General features: G+C 49.7%; 1 protein-coding gene across 1 annotated transcript in view; it reads right to left on the bottom strand.

The window, feature by feature from the left end:
• Nucleotides 1–23947, bottom strand: part of LOC8040819 (neuroligin-4, Y-linked) — a 245611-nt gene that overhangs the window by 30425 nt on the left and 191239 nt on the right. The window contains exon 6 of the mRNA XM_040214702.1: nt 2877–2992. Within this exon, the coding sequence (XP_040070636.1) occupies nt 2877–2992 (116 nt within the window). The remainder of the gene's footprint in view (nt 1–2876; nt 2993–23947) is intronic.

The raw sequence follows: 23947 nt of genomic DNA, 5'->3' as shown, positions 1-23947 counted from the left end.
GCTTTGCGTTTGCGAAAGATGTAAGCTATACTAAAATCTAACGAATCGGAAGGTTCACGTACCATTAAACACGATGTGTAGCCACTGGGCACTGTACAATCGCATTGTTTTATAACGCGGGTGATGTATTCAAGCATGTTTCCTCTATAGGGAAGCAGACGACACGGAGGTCGATCGCTTTGCTCGCGTCTGCAGCACTCACGGAGTAATTCGCTTCCGGCACATCCGGGCACCTCGGACAAGACAAAAAAGCGCGGCTACGGCTGACGAATCGACGAAGTTTTCGTCGGCCACTACGCTCTACCGAAGTAATAAAGAGACACAGCGTCGTCCCCTTTTGCTGTTTACAGACATGAACCGCCGCTTGCGTCCCAAGCGACTTCCGGTTGCACCGTCTTTGCAAGCATGTTGAGCTTGCTTATGTCATCAGTGCCAGAAAGCTTAAACGCTACACGGACAACAAAGTTGGAGATTTAACGAGTGCCCTTTGCTGTACAATATCACATATTGGAGGAGGCAAGATGGTTTACAAGAATACTGGAAACATTTTAACAGATCTCGCGCTCCTGCGTTCTTTTGGCGTTCACCTGGAGGACTGGGGGTTAAACAACTCATCTACAATTCATGCAGCTGTGTTAAGGTGGCTTTTGTTCATTCTTTTTATACACCGGAAGTTCTCTGGCACGTGAAAGACTAGAACACCACCTGGTGGCCCTTGCAATAAAAATGGTATATTTCTTCTCTGCTCCGCACGCCGCAGTACGCCGCCTTACAGCCACGTCATCCACGACTACGGGTCTCTTGCAGAAGCGACGATCACTTCCCTGCAGTGCGGCTTGGATTCAACACGGCCGCCTTGGGAGCACCACTGCGATACTCTTCTTACCAAAAGGAGCATGTACAGTTATTCTAGGATACCCTGGAAGTGGCTCTGCTCTACCATTTAGGCTAACGTTCAGCGCTGCTCGTTGCATCTTTCTGGCAGCCGCGCGTTCAATGGCTCCGTCATGGAACTGACAGGGTTTCTACAGGGTGTCTCAAATAGCGGCCAGGCTCTTTAATCAACAGCAAAAATCGGTTTCTTCACCTATCGCGCTATGATTTTGTACTGCGGTGTCCAGAGGTGGTGCTCTTTTTCTACAAAATTTGCAAAGAGCGCTCTTACCGGAGGAAAAGGTAAAAACAAATGCGTAACTTCTATGGAAACGCAGCGAAGCCAACGGTCTTCAAAAAATAGGGCACCGTTTGGCACAGGAGACTAGAGATGGCGCAAGCGGTAGCAACACCAACTGCCGCCAACGAACGAGGATACGGCGCCGAGAGCCACCGTTTTTAGCAGACTATTTTTCCGACTCAGCAGCGTGTTCGATCTCAACTCAAAGGAGTGTTCGATCTTGGAACCATCCCGCTGGCTTCCCCGGTATTCTACCGAGCTCTAACCATTGCAGCCTCAGAAAAAGAAGTCCCCACCGCTCCCCAACACGAAAAAAAAAAAACAACAACAAAAAAAACGAGTTCTGTGAGCGGACAACCGGATACACTTCGCCGAGTGGCGCGAGCGAACACGTTACCCTTCTCTCCTCTCTCGGCTTCTGATTGGTCGAACGCACAGCAACGCTTGGGAAAGTTGAGCGAGTCTCTTGCGCCGCGCTATTAGCGTCGCGGGACGGCAGGCGTCGTACCCCACGACGCTTTCAAACGCGTTCGAACGCCAATGTGAGAATGGGCCTTGAAAGTGTGCGATCGTACTGTGGCTAGGCGAGCTGGGCTGTCTGGGCGATCAAGGGGGCGCCTAGAATGAGACAGCGTTTAACTAAATACGATGATCACGTGGTTTATGTGGACCATGATGTGACTAGCATGAGCAGTATTGCCTGGCCGCCAGACGGAATGATCAACATTCATAAATTAATTATTGCAATTACTACAGCTCTAAGAATTCGCGAAACCTGGTGTACATGCTATGTAACGTATAATCGTTCGACTGGGAAAATAAACTGCCTGTTTAATTTTCGTGCCCCCTTTTACGAACCCAGGCCGCAGCGAGAGCGTCTATTGTGGATCGGCACTCAAGAAGATTGCGGAATTCTTCGACAAGAGCGCTGCAGAACGAAACACCGCGCATCGTGATCATAAGAGCCTTTCTGAAGTTGAGTGACTAGACTGAAATGTCCGCTGCAAGCACGGGGCTCTATAGAAATTAGTGTAGATTATTAGACAGATCTTGCAATGCACGCCCCTAGAATCTCAATTTAATTTGAATGGCAATATTGATTCCGGGCAAAAAAGACGCGAGGACGCAGAAGGGCGATATTTGGTTATGCCCCGGAGTGACATCTCCAATGAAAGCGATCAGAGACGATCAATAGGTGAATACTTTTGTACTTAGGCGCACAGGTCGTGGTTAGTGAGAAATAGCAGAGACTCTCGCAAAGTGTTACCGTGTTTTTAACGCGCCTTCGAATGGTTTTACGGTCCCATACCCCCTATGAATTCAAAGCGATTCTCAATTGGCCACAGACTGCGTGACAAGAGCCTTTGTGTTATGCTGTCGGATGTCGCCATCCTGGCGGTTCATTTTAGAAATTCTGGCGAAAATGTCGAGCTGCTGCAAAGGTGGTAGATGTCGCGGCATCTCAGTTCGTGTCTGCTTTGGTTTTCTGTCCACTGTCTGACCTTTGAGCGACCTGCAGCAGAACAGGCGTCTATCGCATCAGCTTCGCAGATGCGCCAGCATCAGGATCCCGGCAGGCATCATGCACGACACCTTTATGAAGTCGTCAGGCAGAAATTTGAGGGCCAAAAGTTGAGGGCGCGGTGAACACAGCAGTCGTAGGCGCGCTCCACGCTCCCTGGTAGCGTCAGCGAAAACTCACCAATGAGGAGGTACTTCTGGTGAGCGGCCTCGTACTGTGGCCACACGAGACGCTCAAAACGACCTTTCCCACGGTCGCCGTGCACTTCACCATCGTGCGGCACGTAACTCGGATCCCTGTGAAGGAGAGAAAAAAAATCAGGTTGTGGAGCGCCCTTTGTGCAAATACTTTACTCGCAAACACATCGTAAGGCTCGTTCACAAACTGGCGACTGCTTGCGATTGAGTTCGTTACGACCTTTTGTGATCTCGTACGAACACGACGAGAGAAGACATCTACGGCTTAGCCTTGGGACACTTGCGATTTTTGTGTATTTTCGATTTTCTCGCGAAGTATTCCCCTGTTGGCTTGAAAACCTATTGTGAGTTTTTTTGAACGACCATCTTTCATAAATAGTAGGCAAGATTGACTTCGTAAATACCCTAAAACCTACGCGCTAGTGAAATTCCGTTCTATGGCACGTCATAGATGGCGTGCCAGTGTTCTCTCTCGTCGTAAGTTAGGCAAAGATGTCCGAATGGGCACTCCATTGTAAGCAGTCTAAAGTTCTTGAACCAGCCCCCTCGAAAATCCAATGGCCTTGGCTCCGACAAGCTTTTGCGTAATTGGAAATGGCTGGACGCTAGCAGCCTCGGGGGTTTCCATTTGGAATTGGGAACGGCGGCTGCCGCTATTTATCGTCGTGGAAACCAGTTAAGAGAGCAGGCACAGCCGTCTCTGCTGTCTCGGCGGTTCCGCTACCTCGGTGCCCCTGCGGCAGCCCTCTCTCTCACTGCAGTGGGAAAGTGCGACCGCGTGGGCAGCGCAATGCGAGTGCGTTTTCAGTACGCAAAGTGCTCACACCGCTAGCGGGGGGGGGGGGGGGGGGGGGGGGTGTCTGGTGCTGTAGTCGCGCTGTGTAATGCAAATGAGAGGAGTAGATTGCGGTCTGATAATAAACTATATGGCTCCTGTGTCTTCCTGGCATGCTGAGCCCCTCATGTGACTAAGCCACGCGAAGCCTGCTTGAGCTACACAAGCGACTTGGTGTCTGCAGCGTCAATGCCTAGTGGCGCAACTATTGTTGGCGACCGGAAACAGAAACCGAAGGGTATTTTGGGACCCAAAGGAAAAAGGGAAGATAATTATTTTTAGACAATTTAAGCAACAAACTAGCACAAACAAACATTTTAGACAATTAGCTCAGCCGTTATTTGCGGTTGGTTCGGGTACGCCTTGATCTTTGGTGCGGATGTGTCTATCTAAAAAAACCGAAACATTGCCGTATCAATTACTGTTGTGTGTATGCGAAGGTACTGCAACACTTGACGGTTAAAAAGCTTAATCGCTACTGCGTGATGAAAGAAACCCAAATTAGCTTTCTGCGTGCATTGGCGAAATTGCTCTTGTAGCGTAAGAGTACCATTCGCTATTTTAAGCAGATAAACCTTCCACTACCCAAGCAACCAGATAATAATGTGTGTATTTTTTTCGGCTTCTTCACTTACATTGAAAAACAAAAACAAAAAAATTAATCGCTCTAAAAAACATTATATTCCCTAGAGGCTCCTTCCGACTGCCCCATTTTCTTAAGCTAAGGTACGTTACGTATAAGTAACACAAATATTCGTGTCTCGAATATCGCGTATCATGCTTTTTTCTTGAACTGGTAGCCATGCTTAATGCGAAGCACACAGGTACCGGTGACTTGAACGGAATATCTCGCAACGTAAATTAATGTAAGAAAATGGGGCAGTGTGAATGAGCCTTCACATTGCACTATAGTGATACACACACACACACACACACACACAGACATACACACACACATGCAAGCAAGCACGCACTCACGCACACACACACACGAACGCACACTCACACGCGCACACAGACACACACACACACACACATATATATATATATATATATATATATATATATATATATATATATATATATATACAACACGGGCACTTCACGTCATCGTACGTGGTCTCCGAGGAGGATATGAACGAATATGTGCAGATGAATGAACCGTACTTAATCCAATGAATTAAAGAATCCAAGTTTTTCAAGAACCCGCCGAAAGCCGAAATCCTGGCTCCGCCGTTTTTCGGCTTTCGGCGGGTTCCTGAAAAACTTGGATTCCTTAATTCATTGGATTAAGTACGGTTCATTCATCTACACATATTCGTTCATATATATATATATATATATATATATATATATATATATATATATATATATATATATAGAACCGAATATATATATATATTGCTACGAGGAAGAAGACGACGGGCTGTCTCGGCGCCACGGACTCGAGCGAGGGGCTCGCGCCGGTGGCGGTCAGTTTGGAATTAAAAAGCCGAACCGCAAACAGTCGTCTCCTTGCTTGGACCCGGAACAACGCAACATACTTGGTGGAGGTTGGTCCTTCCTCGCACCTCTGCTGCCATCACGTTACTTCGCAGCAACCGCCAACTACCACCGGCCGGAATGGCCCAAGGTGAGCAGCAAGCCGCTCCACTTCGCACGGGATCCATCCTGTATCGTCACAGGGACCCCCCCAGCTTTGCCGGCTTCGGGACAGACGACGTCGAGGAGTGGCTTCGTACATTCGAAAGGGCAAGCCTCCATAATGCCTGGGACGACACATTTAAACTCGCTAACGTCGTGTTCTACCTCCGCGACACCGCCAAGGTCTGGTTCGACAACCACGAGGACCAGATCAGCTCATGGGATGACTTCAAGACGAAGCTCTCTGACGTGTTTGGTTGCCCGGTTAGCCGCAAAGAAAACGCAAAACACGCGCTTGCTTCTCGTGCACAGACGGTGGGCGAGGCAGTAGTCACTTACATCGAAGCCGTCCTAGCCCTCTGCAGACGCGTGGATCTTGCAATGCCCGAGTCCGAGAAAGTGGCACATATATTGAAAGGCATCGCCGAAGACGCGTTTACTATGCTGGTGTCGCGCAACCCAACTACGGTAACTCAATTAAAGGAGGAGTGTCGACGATGGGAAGCGCATAGGAACCGACGCATCGCTGGCCAAGCCACCGTTTCCAGGCTGCAAAACTGCGTCCCCTCAGCATCCGCTCCGACTAGTGAGCTGAAAACTCTCATCAGAGACCTCATCAAAGAGGAACTCGCGCTCCTGTTGCCGTCGGCCCAGCTTCCTCTTGCAGCTGAGCAGCAAACCACGACTAAAGACAGCCTTCGGCAGCTCATCCGCGAAGAATTATCGGCATCGACTCCAACTCTCACAGAAACTGTGTGCGCTGCCTCACCCGCACACTACCACCAGAATTCTTTCAATCAGCCTGTCGAGCAGCCAAGATATCCTACTCAGCGTAACAACAACGGGGATCGCGGTTGGCACCAGCAGTATCTTCAGCCCACTCGGCGCCCTATTTGTTTCTATTGTGGCATCCAGGGACATGTCGCACGCTACTGTAACCGTCGCCAGTGGGACACATCTCGACTTGTATACGCGTCACGACGGCCAGTTCCATATGACCTCAGCGAAGACCGTTACGACAACCGAGATCGCGGCGATTGGGACACGAGGTACCCCACCAGACTCAGCTCGCCACGACGTTCAGCGTCCCCCGGCAACCGTGGTCGCCGCAGCAGGACCCCATCACCTGTCTATCGCTCATCATCACCCCTCCGGTCCGACCAGACCTTTCCTAAGTCATTCATTCACGGGGAAAACTAAAAGCGGCAGCTCAAGGGGGTACAGCTGCTTCTACATCAAATCAACATCCCCCGCCATCATTTTCATCTTCAAACCTACTAGACATTATTATCAAGAAGGTGAGATTCACGGCATTAATCGACACTGGTGCATCTATTTCGATTATCAGTGAAAACGTTAGAAAAAAGTTAAAACTTGTTGGCACGCCTTGGGAAGGTGGATGTATCCGCACTGCTAACACATCTCTGACTCATCCGCTCGGCGTGGTTTCCGTCTCCATAACCATTGGCACTGACTCTCATCGCCATTGTTTTGTCATTTTATCTCACTGCAGCCATGATGTTATCCTCGGATGGGACTTTTTAGCTACCCGTCACGCCCTTATTGATTGTGGTAGGAAAGAAGTGCATTTAAGTGACATTGAAATCTCGCCCGACTCCGCTCCGTGCCAAACCGTTGATTTTCGATCCGCCTCCGACTACCGAATCCCACCATTAACCACAGCGCTCATACAGCTAGATGCAGACGTCAGCGACTCTGATTACTTGATTGAACCTAACAGGGAACTTCTTTTTCAAAAAGGTATTGCCTTACCTACAGCACTTGCAGCCTCCCGCGGCCACCGAACTTCTGTTTGGGTTACTAATACGACGCATCTTACTCAGGTTTTGTCCGCTGGTACGTGCGTCGGCACCGCAGACATTCAGGCAATCCAACACATTAATAGTGTTAGCCTCACACCATCCCAACAAGAGTCACCACCTACTAAACCATGCGAACACAAATCTGACGCACTCTTGACAATGATCGACCCTCATTTACCGCCTACACAGCGTGACAAGTTATCAAAGCTTCTACACAATTTTACCGATATATTTGACATCGATGCGAAACCTTTCGGTGGAACCTCCACTGTACAACATACTATCGACACAGGAGACCACCGCCCAGTACGAAGCCGTCCCTATCGCGTTTCCCAAACTGAACGCCAACTTATTCAAAAGCAGGTCAATGACATGTTACAACAAGGAATAATCGAAGACTCATCTAGCCCCTGGTCTTCACCGGTTGTCCTCGTGAAGAAGAAAGATGGCAGTTGGAGATTTTGTGTCGATTACAGGCGTTTGAATAAGATCACAAAAAAAGATGTCTATCCTCTGCCACGTATAGATGATGCCCTTGATACCCTATATGGCTCCCGGTACTTTTCCTCAATCGACATGCGCTCTGGTTATTGGCAGATTAGTGCCGACGAAAGGGATAGAGAAAAAACAGCCTTTGTGACACCTGACGGCCTTTACCAGTTCCGCGTAATGCCCTTTGGGCTTTGCAATGCCCCTGCCACATTCGAAAGGATGATGGATACCTTATTACGTGGCCTAAGATGGACGACATGTTTGTGTTATTTAGACGACGTAGTAGTGTACTCTTCTACCTTCGATGAGCATCTATCTCGACTGCGCGCTGTTCTCTTGTGTTTCCGAGATGCTTCCCTGCAGTTGAATTTTAAGAAATGCAAGTTCGCCTCTCAGACACTCAAGATACTCGGTCATGTCGTCGATACACAGGGAATAACGCCAGACCCCGACAAGCTCACCGCCGTATCCCATTTTCCTCGTCCGACAAACCCCAAAACACTACGGTCTTTTCTAGGTCTGTGCTCGTACTTTCGTCGCTTCATCCGTGGTTTTGCTCACATCTCTGCGCCCCTCAACCACCTTCTTAGAAAGGATATACCATTTATATGGCGCGAAAATCAGGAGAAGGCCTTTCAATCCTTAAAAACAGCTTTAATAACACAGCCCGTGTTAGCCCATTTTGACCCGCGAGCCGATACCGAAATACACTCAGACGCGAGCGGTCTTGGACTAGGCGCCGTTTTAATTCAAAAGCGTCAAGGCCACGACCATGTCATCGCATATGCCAGCCGATCATTGTCAAAAGCCGAAAGGAACTATGCCATCTCAGAAAAAGAATGCTTAGCCGTAATCTGGGCCATAACAAAGTTTCGACCCTATATCTTTGGACGTCCATTCAAGGTAATCACCGACCACCATGCCTTGTGTTGGTTGGCTAATTTAAAGGATCCCAGTGGACGCCTAGGCCGATGGGCGCTCAAGATGCAAGAGTACAACGTTTCCATCTGCTACAAATCTGGAAAGAAGCATGAAGCCCCCGACTGCCTGTCTCGGAATCCAGTTGATGCTTGCCCCGAAAACCATGGAGCCCTCGCCGCCGCAGTGTCCCTAACGGCGTCCGTTGATTTCGGTACCGAACAGCAGAAGGACCCAAAACTACAGAGGATTATTGCTACTCTTCAAAACCCTAACCTAACCCAGAAGGACAAACGAGGAACCCGCCTTTATGAATTTCAGAATAACATACTGCATCGCCGAAACTATAATCCACACGGTCCTGATCTCCTGTTCGTCGTTCCCAAACACCTCAGAGCGAATATTCTGTTGGCATTGCATGACGACCCTACTGCCGGTCATATGGGCGTTTACAAAACGTACCTGCGGGCCCGCACCAACTTTTACTGGCAAGGCATGTATAGTGATATCTTCAAATACGTCACGTCCTGCATCAAATGTCAGCGGCGGAAAAAGCCTACCCAACAACCAGCCGGTCTCCTTCAATCCCTCCCACCACCTCACTATATATTTGAGCGAGTCGGCATTGACTTGCTCGGTCCGTTTCCTAAATCCTTCTCAGGCAACCGCTGGGTGATTGTCGCAATCGACCATTTCTCGCGGTACGCGGAAACTTGCCCTTTGCCTCAAGGTACAACCAGAGAACTTGCCACATTTCTTCTTTCTCAGGTCATTTTACGGCATGGCCCACCTCGCCAGCTGATCAGCGATCGTGGTCGTGCTTTCCTTTCTCAGATTCTTCAAGATCTTTTGCATGTTTGCGGCACTGTGCACACACCTACGACTGCGTACCACCCTCAAACAAATGGCATGGTCGAACGATTCAATCACACACTTGTAAATATGCTGTCTATGTATGTCCAGGTCGACCAACGCCGCTGGGACGCAGTACTCCCATTTGTAACATACGCTTATAACACTGCAGTTCACGACACACACGGCTATTCTCCTTTTTTCCTTCTTTATAACCGCTTCCCAGTATCCCAGCTAGACACACTTTTTCCTCCCCGCGACAATGTCACCCGGCTCTCCCCCAGCGTTGCAGAGATAATCTGTCGAGCGGAGGAAGCACGCCAACTTACACGTGAACGTACCCGCGCCTCGCAGCAAAGACAATCCCTGCAGTACAACGCCACCCATCGGCCTGCAAGGTATTCTGCCGGCGACTTAGTTTGGATTTGGCTGCCAACTAGACAACTAGGCAAAGCAACCAAGCTGCTTCATCGATATGCCGGGCCTTACAAAATCATCGCCAAAACTTCCGACGTCACCTACAGAGTGCAACTCCCGCAACCCCTCCACGATCGCCGTCGAACCTCAACAGACATTGTTCACGTCAGCCGCATAAAGCCCTACCATCCCCCATTCACACCATAGCACCCTTCCCCATCACCCTCAACGCCTGCAGCCTTCGGTCGGGACGACCTACGCTTCTCCCCGGGCATTTGCTACGAGGAAGAAGACGACGGGCTGTCTCGGCGCCACGGACTCGAGCGAGGGGCTCGCGCCGGTGGCGGTCAGTTTGGAATTAAAAAGCCGAACCGCAAACAGTCGTCTCCTTGCTTGGACCCGGAACAACGCAACACACTATATATATATATATATATATATATATATATATATATATATATATATATATATATATATATATATATATATATATATATATATATATATATCATTTCTTTTAAGTTCAGACTAACGCGAGCGAAAAAGCACGCGTCGACGTATTCTATTCGTTGATGCCTGTATTGAATAAAATCTCATAAGTGAACTTGAAAAAAAAATATTGCCATCAATTTGTGTGAAGTCACCATGTGCTCCAGAGTATAGTAGGGTCACGTGGTTGATGACTATCTGTATATTGGGTAGTTTAACTCAGCATTTCGGCATTCTTGAGCTACTAGTAGTGTGTGCCGCATGGAATGAGCGCGCACATGCAGGGCCCGCTCTCCACAACGTACAGAAAACTAAAACTCCATTGTTTGATTGAGCTCTTTTATTTCACAATGGCGCTTAAATGCGTCCACTCCGAAGCTTGAAACACAAGCATATCTGTGGGCGCGCTCTCTAAGGGTTAAAATGTGCTGATTGTAGCGCTAGATAGAGCAGTGAGAGGTATTTTTAGAGCTTTGAGCTGGCACTCCAAGGCTTCCCTTGTATCTCGATAGGATTGATGCTATTCTCGACGCGCTGCATATGTACAGCAGAGTCGCCGTCTTCGTGCTAACCATATGTTGATTTAGTCTAAACATTGGCAGCGACCTTTACCTCCAAAATCCTAGAATGCATGAAATGCAGTATTTAAAAAGTGGTCGTTTTAATTTGTTTACAGGAAAATATACAGTCCTCTATAATATAGCAAACGTGTCATCAGGGACCTAAGTTTTCGGGTTTCATTTTTTAGAGCGCAGCTGTTAGGCGCCCGTTTCCGGCTTGAGCGGTGTCAGCGTCGCCGTCGGCGTAACCGCGCGGTGCATTATGGGAAATTTCCCATGATACAACGCGCGGGAAGGAGGAGGGCGGAGGAGGGGGAGGAGGACGAGTGGGAAGGGAGGAGGAGGGGCAGGAGGAGATGGAGGGGAGGGGGAGGGAGAAGTAGGGAGGGGGAAGGAGGTGGAGGGGGAGGAGGGAGGAAGAGAAGTGAGGAGAGAAGGAAGAGAGATGAGGAGGAGGAGGGGAGGGAGGAGAAAAGGAGGAGGAGGACAAGGAGGAGGAGTAGGAGGGAGGAGGGGAGAAGTAGCAGGGAGGATGAGGCGGAGGGAGGAGGGGCATACCCTCCCCTCAGTACCCTTCCCTCCTCCTCCCCAAGATCTGCGCTCTAATTCGGCGTTACAGGGTGTTCTAAACGTCAAGTCTATGACATCATTTCCGGTAGAAAGGATTTTTTTTGCCTGCTGAGCTCACTCTATCGAAAATATCTTTTCTTCAAGGTCTTTTAGACTACGATCCTAAATGAAAAAAAGCACACAAAAGAAAATTTAGGATAAGCCTAATTGCCCCAGCAGAAAAATGAACCCATTAAATACCTTAGGTGCTCCGAACCACTAAACTAGAGGGCAAAACGAGGAACTGCAGCCCTAACTTAGAAAACACGGAAGACAATGGGGACAGAACCATCGGAATGAGGTGAAACGTGTACTAAGTTTTATCTTGTCCCAAATGTTTTGATAACGGACGTTAAAATAGTCATTGACAAAAACAAAACCCCGAAAACAAAGGAAGTCAAATATATATACATATATAAAAGCTAAGGGTCAGGTGGAGTGAGGACACGTAACGTCAATCTTTCCGCAAAATTTTGGGCGGTACTAGACTGGTGCATAGTTCACGTGACATCAGGTTACATCACATCAATTTGACCACCAGAATTAGCCGGGAAACTGAATTGCTGTATAATTGATGTGACGTCAACGTTTCCGCTAAATTTAGCGGGAAAACTAAATTGGTCTGTAGGTCCCGTGACGTTAGGTCACGTTACATGATATTTCCCGCTAAATTTAGCGGAGAAACTGAATTGGTGTAGAGATCAAGCAAAGCTAATTCTACTGCTAAATTTAGTTGGGAAACTGAATTGGTACGCAAGTATCGTGACGTAAGGTCACGTGATGTATAGCCCATAAGCCGCGGACAATCCTCGTATATTACTGCCAGGCGAGATTGTCACGCGTTGATGCCTCCAAGTGGCAAGGATCGCAACTGCAGTACCCCTGATTGTGCATGAACTACTGACGTCACGAGCGGGATACGCATTGCGGTTCTCGCTGTCCGACTTTGAAGCGCGGGGTAGAGAGCTGGGGCTGGACGTTATTTTATTTCCGTACCGCTCTAAGCTCAGAGTGCAACCAATGCCACAAAAACTAGGGCTAGAGGTCGCTGCTTGAAAGCGTTCTTCCGGAGAACTAGACTCGCGCTAAACAAGTAAGGAGTGCGGGCTAGCTCGCGCTTGTATATCTTTGGCTGCAGTCTCAGCTTAAGAGTGAACGGAGTGTAAGAGTTTGAGTCAGCGCGGTCTAAGCGTTCTTTTATTTTGTGTACGTGCAACCTTAGAGTGCTTGTTTTGTGACTACTCGGTTACGTTGTGAGTACACCGACACAGATGGGCGCACCTGCAAATCCCCACACTCCTTTGGAGTGAAAAGAAACGATTATATATATATATATATATATATATATATATCTTGCCGCGCGCGCTCGCCAAGTAGGCAGCGCGCGCGTGGCCTAATGGTTATCGCGCGTGCCTCCCACGCGAAAAGCCAGGGTTCGAATCCTGGAGCGACATGTCTTTTGTTTATTCCTCTAATTTAGTGTTCTGGAGAATTCGAGAATCATGTTGCTTGTTCCAGGCCCGAATGTTCCACGCGTCGAAGTTTCTTCGCCGATTATTCCAGAAGACCACGCATGTACATAAGGGGCTCCGCGTGGCGAGCCGCAGTCAGTTTCGCCCCAGCGTTCGACTGTGCTGCTACGCCGGCTTCGACGCCCGCGACGCTCTGTTATTATCTTTGTACACTTTTAGTTTTTGGCACAAGTTCGCCACATTAAACGTTTCTTTCTTTCTGTTTATTTAGTGTTCCTTTGGTCACCACCCGTGACATTTTGGTGGAGGTGCGGGGTAACCGCATGCCCGTGCAGCGCTCCCCTCCGAGTTCTCGGAGTGCAAGTCCGAACACAAGCCCCCAAGAACCCAACGAGGACCAGACCGAGATCCGATTAAGTCGCCGGAACCTTGGCCTACCCCCGGAGTTAGGACCCTTGCCACCCAGGACCAGGCAAACAAGGAGGACGACGATGGCCAACCAGTCGGAGACCCCGGCCGCTCCAGCCGTCGTTTACCTGCCCGTCGTACCGCGGACGGCTGCTCCATTCCACGGCGAGCAATACGAAGGCGTCGAAGACTGGATTGACCAGTATGAACGCGTTGCCCGCCACAATTGCTGGACCGACGAGCAGCGCCTGAACAACGTCTATTTTTCGCTTGAGGGTACCGCCAAGCACTGGTACGAGAATCATGAGTCCTCTTTGACGTCGTGGGACATGTTCAAGACCGATCTCAAGGCTACGTTCAGCAACCACCACCGCCGAGAGAGAGCCGAGGACCTACTGCGAACCAGAACCCAGGGCCCCAACGAGAGCGTCACCGGCTTCGTCGAGGATGTTCTTCGCCTGAGCGCCCGCGCCGATCCTCAGGCTACAGAGGAGAAGAAGCTGCGACACCTGATGAGGGGTGTGAAAAGCGAGATATTCGGAGGTCTCATTCGCAATCCCCCGACAACTGTGGACGGGTTCGTCACGGAGGCGACGAATATGGAACGTGCCCTACTAGCACGCGCCAGGCACTACGAGCGACACCCTGGCGTGACTACTCTGGCGACATCCGGATACAACCTTGGTACCGACCTCCCAGGCATCCGTGACATCATCCGTGAAGTCGTCCGGGAAGAAATCCGCAAGATGCTCCCCGCTATGGATCGCCCGTCCTCCCTATCGCTCGCCGAGGTCGTGCGAGATGAAGTTCATCGGGCCTTCCAACCTGAGGTTCCGATCAACATGACGACGCCAGAGGAGCCGACTTTGAGCTACGCCGCCATGGCCCGACGACCGCCGCAAGCTAACCGCCAGGCCACGGCGCCACCCCGACGAGACCCTCCGATGCCACAGTATCCTCGACGCCAGGAAGGGCAAGTCCAGGACGTCCGCCCGGAGCAACCCTCGTCGAGGAAGACCGACGTGTGGCGAACGGCCGACCGACGCCCGCTCTGCTACCACTGCGGGGAACCCGACCATGTGTACCGCCGATGCCCATACCGACGACTCGGGCTGCGCGGGTTCCACCCAAACGACCCGCGCCCCCGGTATGGTGAACGCCCTCGGGAGATCGACGAGTACCTGCGACGACCCCAGTCCCCCGAGCCTGCGTCCCGCCGAGAGTTCCGGTCGCCATCGCCGCGACGTCCAGCTTCGCCGATGCACCGACCCCGACGTGAAAGCCTGTCACCCCTCGCTCCTCGCCGGGGAAACTAGGCGCGGCAACCCCTGGAGGTGGAGTTGCCGAAGACGACCGACGTAAAGAGCCTCCAAGAACGACGGAGCACTCCCACTCCCCTGACGCCACGCATCGCTACGACGCCCCTGCAACGGTGTCCAACAACCTAAACGTCGTCATTGACGGCCACGACGCATCGGCACTCGTGGACACCGGAGCAGACTACTCAGTCTTGAGTGGGAGGCTCTCCCGCCGCCTTCGAAAAGTCATGACGCCGTGGGAAGGACCCCAAATACGAACCGCTGGAGGACATCTCATTACACCAGTCGGGAGATGCACTGCTCGCGTCGAGATCCACGGTGAAACGTGCCCTGTCAGGTTCGTCATTCTACAAGACTGTTCGAGGGACGTTATCCTCGGAATGGACTTTCTCTGCGAGTATGGCGCCGTCATCGACCTCGGAACAAACCGGCTGACGCTACGAAAACCTGCTCCACCATCGGAGGAACCCCAAGCGACGTCACCCACGGTCCGAGTCCTCGCAAACCACGTAAACCTACCACCGCGGTCGAGTGTTTTCGTACTTGTCGGGATCGATGAAGCTTCCTATGGTGAAGTTCTTCTCGAGGGAAACCTCCAATTGCTCCTGGGAAGAGGCATAGGCGTCGCAAGGGGAGTAGCTGAACTTCAGGATGGGCGGACTGTGGCCCTCGTGACGAACTTCCGAAACGAAACGCAACACCTCACGAAAGGTGCAGCCGTGGGCCACGTCGAGGAACTCCGAAACCCCGCCGAAATCACCGCGATTACTGACGAATTCTCGCCGTCCCAGCAAGACAGTACGTCGCCAGCGCAGCTCGACATTGACCCTAAGCTTCCGGACCCTAAACGACGTCAGCTGGTTAACCTCCTCGCCGAATACCGCGACTGCTTTGCGACGTCGTCGAAGGTGCGCCAGACCGCGGTTGCCAAGCACCGCATCGTTACCGAGGACGACGCGCGCCCTGTGCATCGATCACCGTACAGAGTCTCCGCGAAGGAAAGGGAGGTGATCCAGCAGCAAGTTCAAGAGATGCTGAATGACGACATAATCCAACCTTCAAGCAGTCCATGGGCCTCTCCAGTCGTGCTGGTTAAGAAGAAGGACGGAACTCTTCGGTTCTGCGTGGACTACCGGCAGCTCAACACGGTTACGAAGAAAGACGTCTACCCACTGCCCCGCATCGACGACACTCTAGACCGGCTGCGCCACTCTCGATACTTTTCATCGATGGACCTGAAGAGCGGCTACTGGCAAATCGAGGTCGACGAACGGGACCGAGAGAAGACAGCCTTCGTCACGCCGGATGGACTCTACGAGTTCAAGGTGATGCCCTTCGGACTATGCACGGCGCCAGCAACTTTCCAGCGTGTCATGGACACCGTACTGGCAGGGCTGAAGTGGCAGAGCTGTCTCGTCTACCTGGACGACGTCGTAGTATTTTCAGCTGACTTCGACGAGCACTTGCGACGACTCCGCACGGTTCTCCATGCCATACAGACCGCCGGGCTCACTCTCAAGCCGTCAAAGTGCCGGTTCGCCTATGACGAACTGAAGTTCTTAGGTCACGTGGTTAGTAACGAAGGCATTCGTCCAGACCCAGAGAAGACTCGCGCGGTCGCAGCATTTCCAGTGCCAAGAGACAAGAAGGCCGTGCGAAGGTTCCTTGGGCTATGTGCCTACTATCGGCGCTTCGTTCGAGATTTCGCAAGGATTTCCGCACCGCTCACAAACCTCACGAAGGACGCCGAGAAGTTCGAATGGGCCGAGGAGCAGCAGCAGGCATTCGACGAGCTGAAGCGACGACTGCAGACGCCTCCTGTTCTTGGACATTTCGACCAGGATGCGGAAACCGAGATTCACACGGACGCAAGTAACGCAGGACTTGGCGCGGTACTGGTTCAAGTTCAAGAAGGCACCGAGCGAGTCATCGCCTACGCAAGTCGGACATTGTCCAAGGCGGAGCGAAATTACTCCACGACTGAAAAAGAATGCCTTGCGGTCGTCTGGGCAATCACGAAGTTCCGCCCGTACTTGTACGGGAGCCCGTTCCGTGTAGTCACGGACCACCATTCGCTCTGCTGGCTTGCTAACCTGAAGGACCCGTCAGGACGTCTTGCTCGATGGAGCCTCCGACTACAAGAGTTTAACATGACAGTGGTCTACAAGTCCGGCCGGAAGCACAGCGACGCCGACTGCTTGTCCAGAGCCCCCGTCGAAACCCCTTCCGGCTGCAGCGACGACAATGACGACGAGAGCTTCCTAGGAGCTGTAAACGCCGACGACATGGCACGACGTCAACGGGACGATCCTGAGCTGCGCGCATTAATCGAGCACCTGGAAGGGGGTGGGGGTACCGTGCCACGTGTCTTCTCACGAGTATTGCCGACCTTCGCCATTCGACAAGGTGTACTCTACAAAGAGAACTTCGGCGACAACAGCACACCGTGGTTGCTGCTAATCCCGACCGACCTTCGGGAGGAGATCTTTCAAGCATGTCACGACGACCCGACGCCGGGACACCTCGGTTACAGCCGAACACTGGCCCGTATTCGTGAAAAGTATTACTGGCCAAAGCTCCCCAAAGCCGTCCACCTCTACACCCGATCGTGCCACGAGTGCCAGCGACGTAAGAAACCGCCAACGAAACCGGCCGGTCTCCTGCAGCCGATTGCTCCCCCGACCGCACCGTTCCAGCAGATCGGAATGGACCTACTTGGCCCCTTTCCGCCGTCAACATCGGGAAACCGCTGGATAATCGTCGCCACAGATTATCTCACGCGGTACGCCGAAACGAAAGCCCTCCCTTCAGGGACTGCTGTGGAAGTCGCCAAGTTTTTCATCGAGTCCATCGTCCTCCGGCATGGCGCCCCCGAAGTCCTGATCACAGACCGAGGGTCATCGTTCATGGCACAGCTGACCCAAGAAATCCTGCGTCTCAGCCACACCAGCCATCGTCGCACCACGGCGTACCACCCGCAGACCAACGGGCTCACGGAAAGACTCAACAAGACCATCGCCGACATGATTTCCATGTACGTCGACGTGGAGCACAAGACATGGGACGAGGTGCCGCCGTACGTCACCTTTGCCTACAACACGGCCGTACAAGAGACCACCGGAGTGACACCCTTTCAACTGGTGCATGGGCGCAGGGTAACGATAATGCTGGACGCGATGTTACCCCACGAACCGGCTCTCGACGGAAGCGACGACGCCCAGGTGGTTGCCCAACGGGCAGAAGAAGTCCGCCAGCTCGCCAGACACCGTATTCAAGCCCAACAACGTGTCGACGCTGGCCGCTACAACCTTCGTCGTCGGGACGTCCACTTCCAGCCCGGAGACAGGGTGTGGGTGTGGACACCGATCCGCCGCCGTGGTCTCAGTGAGAAACTCCTAAAGCGCTACTTCGGACCCTACAAAGTACTTCGTCGACTCGGTGATCTGAACTACGAGGTGATGCCCGATGGAACACGGACTTCATCACGCCGCCCTCCACGACCAGAAGTCGTCCACGTCGTGCGCATGAAGCCGTACTACGCTCGATAGGACAGTGGACCTTACGTATTCCAAATGACTCTTTAGTTTACCGTTCTTTTTGTTTGCTTTTTGTTTTGTGCTGCATCGGGGCGATGCACTTTTTAAGGCGGGGAGTAATGCCGCGCGCGCTCGCCAAGTAGGCAGCGCGCGCGTGGCCTAATGGTTATCGCGCCTGCCTCCCACGCGAAAAGCTAGGGTTCGAATCCTGGAGCGACATGTCTTTTGTTTATTCCTCTAATTTAGTGTTCTGGAGAATTCGAGAATCATGTTGCTTGTTCCAGGCCCGAATGTTCCACGCGTCGAAGTTTCTTCGCCGATTATTCCAGAAGACCACGCATGTACATAAGGGGCTCCGCGTGGCGAGCCGCAGTCAGTTTCGCCCCAGCGTTCGACTGTGCTGCTACGCCGACTTCGACGCCCGCGACGCTCTGTTATTATCTTTGTACCCTTTTAGTTTTTGGCACAAGTTCGCCACATTAAACGTTTCTTTCTTTCTGTTTATTTAGTGTTCCTTTGGTCACCACCCGTGACAATATATATACAGGTCAGGCAGAGTAGTTTGAGAACAATAGAGCGGGAAAATGTAATAAGTCAGAGATCCGTACTTCCGGCCTTGCTATGCTAGGGGTTTATTGTATGTATTACGACAGTTTCACCGAGAGGCTCGGCTTCGTCAGGAGATGGCATACATGTGAGGGCATCAGACTGCGCAAAGCAGTAAGCGGCCAATGGGGCGAGAAGGACGTGACATCAGGAAGAATAAAAGTAAAAATACACATGAAAAAAAGCAAACATACTGTCGGTTACAGGTTAAGAAGGTAGCGGCAAATGCCCCTCAAAGGGAATGCCATATCCCTCCGCCACCTCCGCATCCAATAGCGTCCCACCGTTTCCGTGACGTCGCGGCCAACGCGCGAAGAGGGTCTTGCCTTTCTGTACATATTTGCTTTATCTTTCGACTTTGACTTAGCATTGTGGAAGCCACGAGAGGGAGATTAGAGTTTTCCCCTACCGACGGAAACAAATACGACTTTCGGGGATTAGCTTCCCCCCCGATGGATACAAAGGCTGCTTTCAGGGGCTCGGTTCCCTCCCCGATGAATACAAAGGTCGCTTTCTTAAAAAGTGGGATCGGAGACAAGTTGGAATCCATTGAAGCGGAACAAGGAGCGTTTTCAGCGAACTCTTCTTTCGACTGCGGAGAAATTTGAAACGGGCGCATCGCGCTTGTGGGAGGAGCTTCTCCTACCTTCTTGACTTGTAACCGACAAAAGAAAGTCAAACGCCCCTTCCCCCCCCCACCCCCTTAAAAAAAAAAGCAAAAATTGACTTGGGCGCGCTTTTACGGTAGGGCGGCGGGTTTCAAGCTAATGAGACGTATATGAGATCTCCGACACTGCGGTAGGTACAATGGGTCATAAACAGACGGCACAGGCTCTGGAACGACAATAAGGCTAAGCCGATGTGGGCGCCCGCTGTCCGAGAGGGAGCGCGCTCAAGTCAAACTTTTTTTTTTTTTTGGGGGGGGGGGGGAGGGGGTTGATTTTGTTTTAATATGTTTGCTTTTTTTCTTATGTCTTTTTACTCTTATTCTTCTGGACGTCACGTCCCTCTCGCCCCCTTGGCCGCTTACTGCTTTGCGCAGTCTGATGCCCTCACAAGTATGCCATCTCTTGACGAAGCCGGGCCTCTCAGCGAAACTGTCGTAATGTATACAATAAACTCCGAGCGTAGCAACTCCGCAAGTACGGATCTCTGATTTAATATATATATATATAAGTGTGGCTTTAGCACAAGATGGCGGACCTACGCGCAACTCTGTTCCTCCGTCTGGGAGGAATTCTAGCACCACCCTTAAAAAGAAGCTGAAAAACTTCTTGACGAAAACGAGTATGAGGTGAATTCTGGCGTATTTCTTATCCCGTGAATCGGAATATTACGTTCGTTTTCCCCGATGATGTAACTAAACGCGAAAAAACACGAAAAACCTCGTACCATTCGTGAGGTCATACTAGGATCTTTGGACCGCCAAGCGCGTGTCGCTTGTGTGGGCAGCGCGTGCAATTGCAAGCTTGCCCGGTATATTTTTACGTAATGACGCGAGTCGCGACGTCTATTTCTGACTATCTTGAAAATAGAAAGAGTTAGTGTGCAAAGCTTCGACAGGCGCTGAAGATGCTCGAGAGCAGGGATTCCGAAAATTCCGAATATGACGTCACGCCCCAGGAAGGAGGGGCTTCAGTAGTATTTAAAAAATTAATTCCTGCAGCCTCCGTGCACAAAATTGCAAAATAATCTCGATATTCGTGATCCTGGAGGCCAAATAAAGACAATTTAGGTGTTTTTTTTTTCTCAAATACAGAACCCCTTAAATTTCCCCTTAACGCGTGACACGTTTGGAGGTTCTGCTGGTTTCATGAAAAGCGTGGCAGTGTACACGAACCGGCGAACTCAACCAATCGTGGTTGAGTTAGAGATTTGTAGATGGCGCCACTGAGCCGTCTGACCTAACGCGCCGTCTCTATTCTGAAATGGGAGAACGAAATACTCTAATAATTTTGCAGTCACAAGTGAAAATCTGTCCTTTTGACGTTTAAGCTTTCCGAAAATCGCGTATAACTTTTAATGAGGTAATGGTTAACTGGGATACTCTGGCATATGGTCCGGGCGGCAAGTGCTCCGTTTTAGCGGGATCCTATCCTTCGGATATGCGTAAATTAATTTTGATGTATTAAAAAAAAAAAAGCTATTGATTGTGGGGACACTCGACAAGCAGCTTATTTAAATGTTTTGTCACATATACAAAATAAAAAAAAAAGATTTAATGTATGTGAGCGAGGTCAAATCCCTATCAAGAGAAATCATAAAAATGTCTTTTCTCTCTAGATGCTCATAGTAGTGCTGAATTCGTTCAACTTCTAGGAGGAGAAGCCGAGCGGTTTGAAAAGAAGAATTCTTTCGAGCCATTTGTGGTTGTTTCGAAGAATGAGCGAGTTGGTAAATTTCGTGGCTAATAGCTAGCTCTTATCACGCGAGAAATGGTGTAATACAGAACATCACCCGAAAAAGACAGGCCAATTATAAGAGCTACCGAGCTGAAAAAAAAAAAAAAAAGAAAAAAAGAAGGAAGGTAAAGTAAACAAACTCCATTCAATATTTCGAAACATTATATCCTTCCCTCTTCACATCCTTTTTGCGTCATACTTTTAGGCGATGTGGTAAGCAAATGCCATAAAATGACGTCAGTAGAATTTGATTTCTGAGAGGCTTAGATTGAGAAATACATCAATTCTTCACTGCAGAAGCTTTTAGAGTGGATTTTGACGAAACTTTCGTGCTTTTTACTTGTTCATACACAACCTGTGTTATCCTTTACATTTCTTCATAAATAAAACAACATAAAACAGAGTGCTAGTCAGAGACTTCCTTTACCCTTGAAGTCTAGAATAGCGTATTAATGAACAATTTTTAAAATGTTTTGAGCACTGCTGCATGTTTAAATAAAGTAATACTATTGGCAACTCTCGCGAAATCAATGTCGCATTGCAGGAACACCTAGAAACCTTGAAAGAAGCCCTTTTCCTCTCCTTTCGGCGTTGATTTACTTTAGGCAGCGTAGCTTGACGTGCTTCTTTAATATTGTGCACTTAATAATTGCGGCTCATCGATGCGGAAACAAGATAACAGGCAAAAATTAGGTGATCCAACTTTGATTGTCTGCAATTTTCTTCGTCCACAACATAAAAAACTATACCAGAATAATTTGTGTCGACGACTAAAGCCAGGACACCAGACAAGCTCAGCGAATGGTGTGCCTTCACGCATCTGCGACCCTCACTATATGCGCTATTTTGAAAATATTGTAGCGCAACCTATAGAAACTTGGAGTCACGTATAAGTGGTATTTCTATGGCGTCTAAAAACCCGCGTTTAGCCAAATAAATCACACTCACACTGTAGCAAGGTGCTTGTTTGTCGACATCTCGAAGGAGAAATTGCAAACAACCGAAGCTGCGGTCTTCCTTCTACGTTTGCAGCCCCTGATGCTGAACAAAACATAGCGTACAGAATAGAGGCACTCTCTTTTGTCAATCAATCGCGTCAGTGCTGTGAATTTCACACGTGAAAGAAAAATGGACCCGTGTATCCCTAGCGCTAAATTGATTTCTTGAGCGTGGATATATTTCCCGTGACGCCACCCATCCGCCAATCGGGCGATTGCGAGTTTCGACGGAAGAGGGAAGGTGATCTGGTTTGTGTCATGGAGCAGGGGCCTCCCCTTCTTGCCCGATTTCGCGTGATCAATTCCAGACGAACCGGGCGAAACCCCGACTTAGAGCGGGCAGCGCGGGCCGATCAGTTTATCATTAGGGCAGCTAACCCGGGGCAGATCCATCACGCCCGGTTGGCATGGCGGAGCAGCAACCAGTTTGGAAACGTTCGAAACGAGGTGGCCTTTGGTGTTCAGGAAGGCGGGTGGAAGAAAGGATCTTAAAGGGGCATTTAGACGAGGTCCCCTTGCGTTTTCTCGCTAGAGAGCCGACTTTTTTTCTAGGCGCGTGGTGCGTGGACTCAAGTGCAACACTATGCTCACGACGCGGTCTGCCTTGGTAATATCACTGGAACTAAACGGCCATACAACTCCCGGAATTGCCCAATGTATTCAGAGAGTAACCAATCGTTAGTGTATCCTCAACATTAATTAGACGTTAACATGTACGCGCCTTCTCTTATAGTCGACGATTTCCCTAAATTGGCTCAACACACTAATGACTTTGCCCCACATAAACGCCAATAAGATGTAAAGAAATATTTTAGTTACGCAAAGCTACTACATTTTGAATTGTGGTTTTACCAGCTATTTATTTTTCAAATCTAGAGCCTTCATTGGAAACACTGAAAAGTGGGGCCTGTAGCAGGGCAAGTGTTCTCACTGTTCAGGAAGTCTAACTTGTTTCCAACTGATTACAAAAAGTTTGATTGTGTCAAATAATTACTGTGGAAACTCATTCTAGCCCTTGCAAGTATATGACATATTTTGTTTTCGAGGCTGCCTGCTTGTAAAAGGGCACTTTTGGGCCCAGTAGGTTTTATGATTATATAAACAAAAACGGAAAAAAATACACACGGACGAGAGAAGGTGGACAGGGCTCACTCACTAGTGGCATTTATTGAATAACCAATCACTTACATAATCTTGACAGATTGCAGTCACCACTATTGCCGGTGCAGGAATTTACGTAAAAGCGTAAATTCCTGAACCGATTGTCATGAATATATTGCGAGCCTTTTGCTTTGATTTCAAGCGCCTCACGCCCTGTATTGCCAACTTTTACTAATATTTTATGAATATCTTCTAAAAGTCTAGAAATAATTACATATCAAAGATTATACAGTTATTGTGAATAGGTTTCTATTGTAACGTTTTGTCAGGATGGATTTTGAAAAGATCGTTCGTCAGAACTTACAATACTGAAGCAAAAATAGCTCTTTTTTAAATAATATTGAAGATAAATTTATAACACTGGGATATAAATAGATTTACATGAAGCGTTTAAGCGCCTTTATCGTGACACGTTAATTCATAAGCAATATATTTTGGGTGTTGGGGGTTTAGCGATAAATATGATAAAATATATCTTAAAATATGTTATCAGGTTGTAGAAACTACTAATAA

Source organism: Ixodes scapularis, unplaced genomic scaffold (assembly GCF_016920785.2).
Source record: "Ixodes scapularis isolate PalLabHiFi unplaced genomic scaffold, ASM1692078v2 PGA_scaffold5__190_contigs__length_132052651, whole genome shotgun sequence".
Classification (NCBI taxonomy): domain Eukaryota; kingdom Metazoa; phylum Arthropoda; class Arachnida; order Ixodida; family Ixodidae; genus Ixodes; species Ixodes scapularis.
Note: the sequence above shows the minus strand (reverse complement) of the source record. Positions and strands in the feature narration are given on the sequence as shown.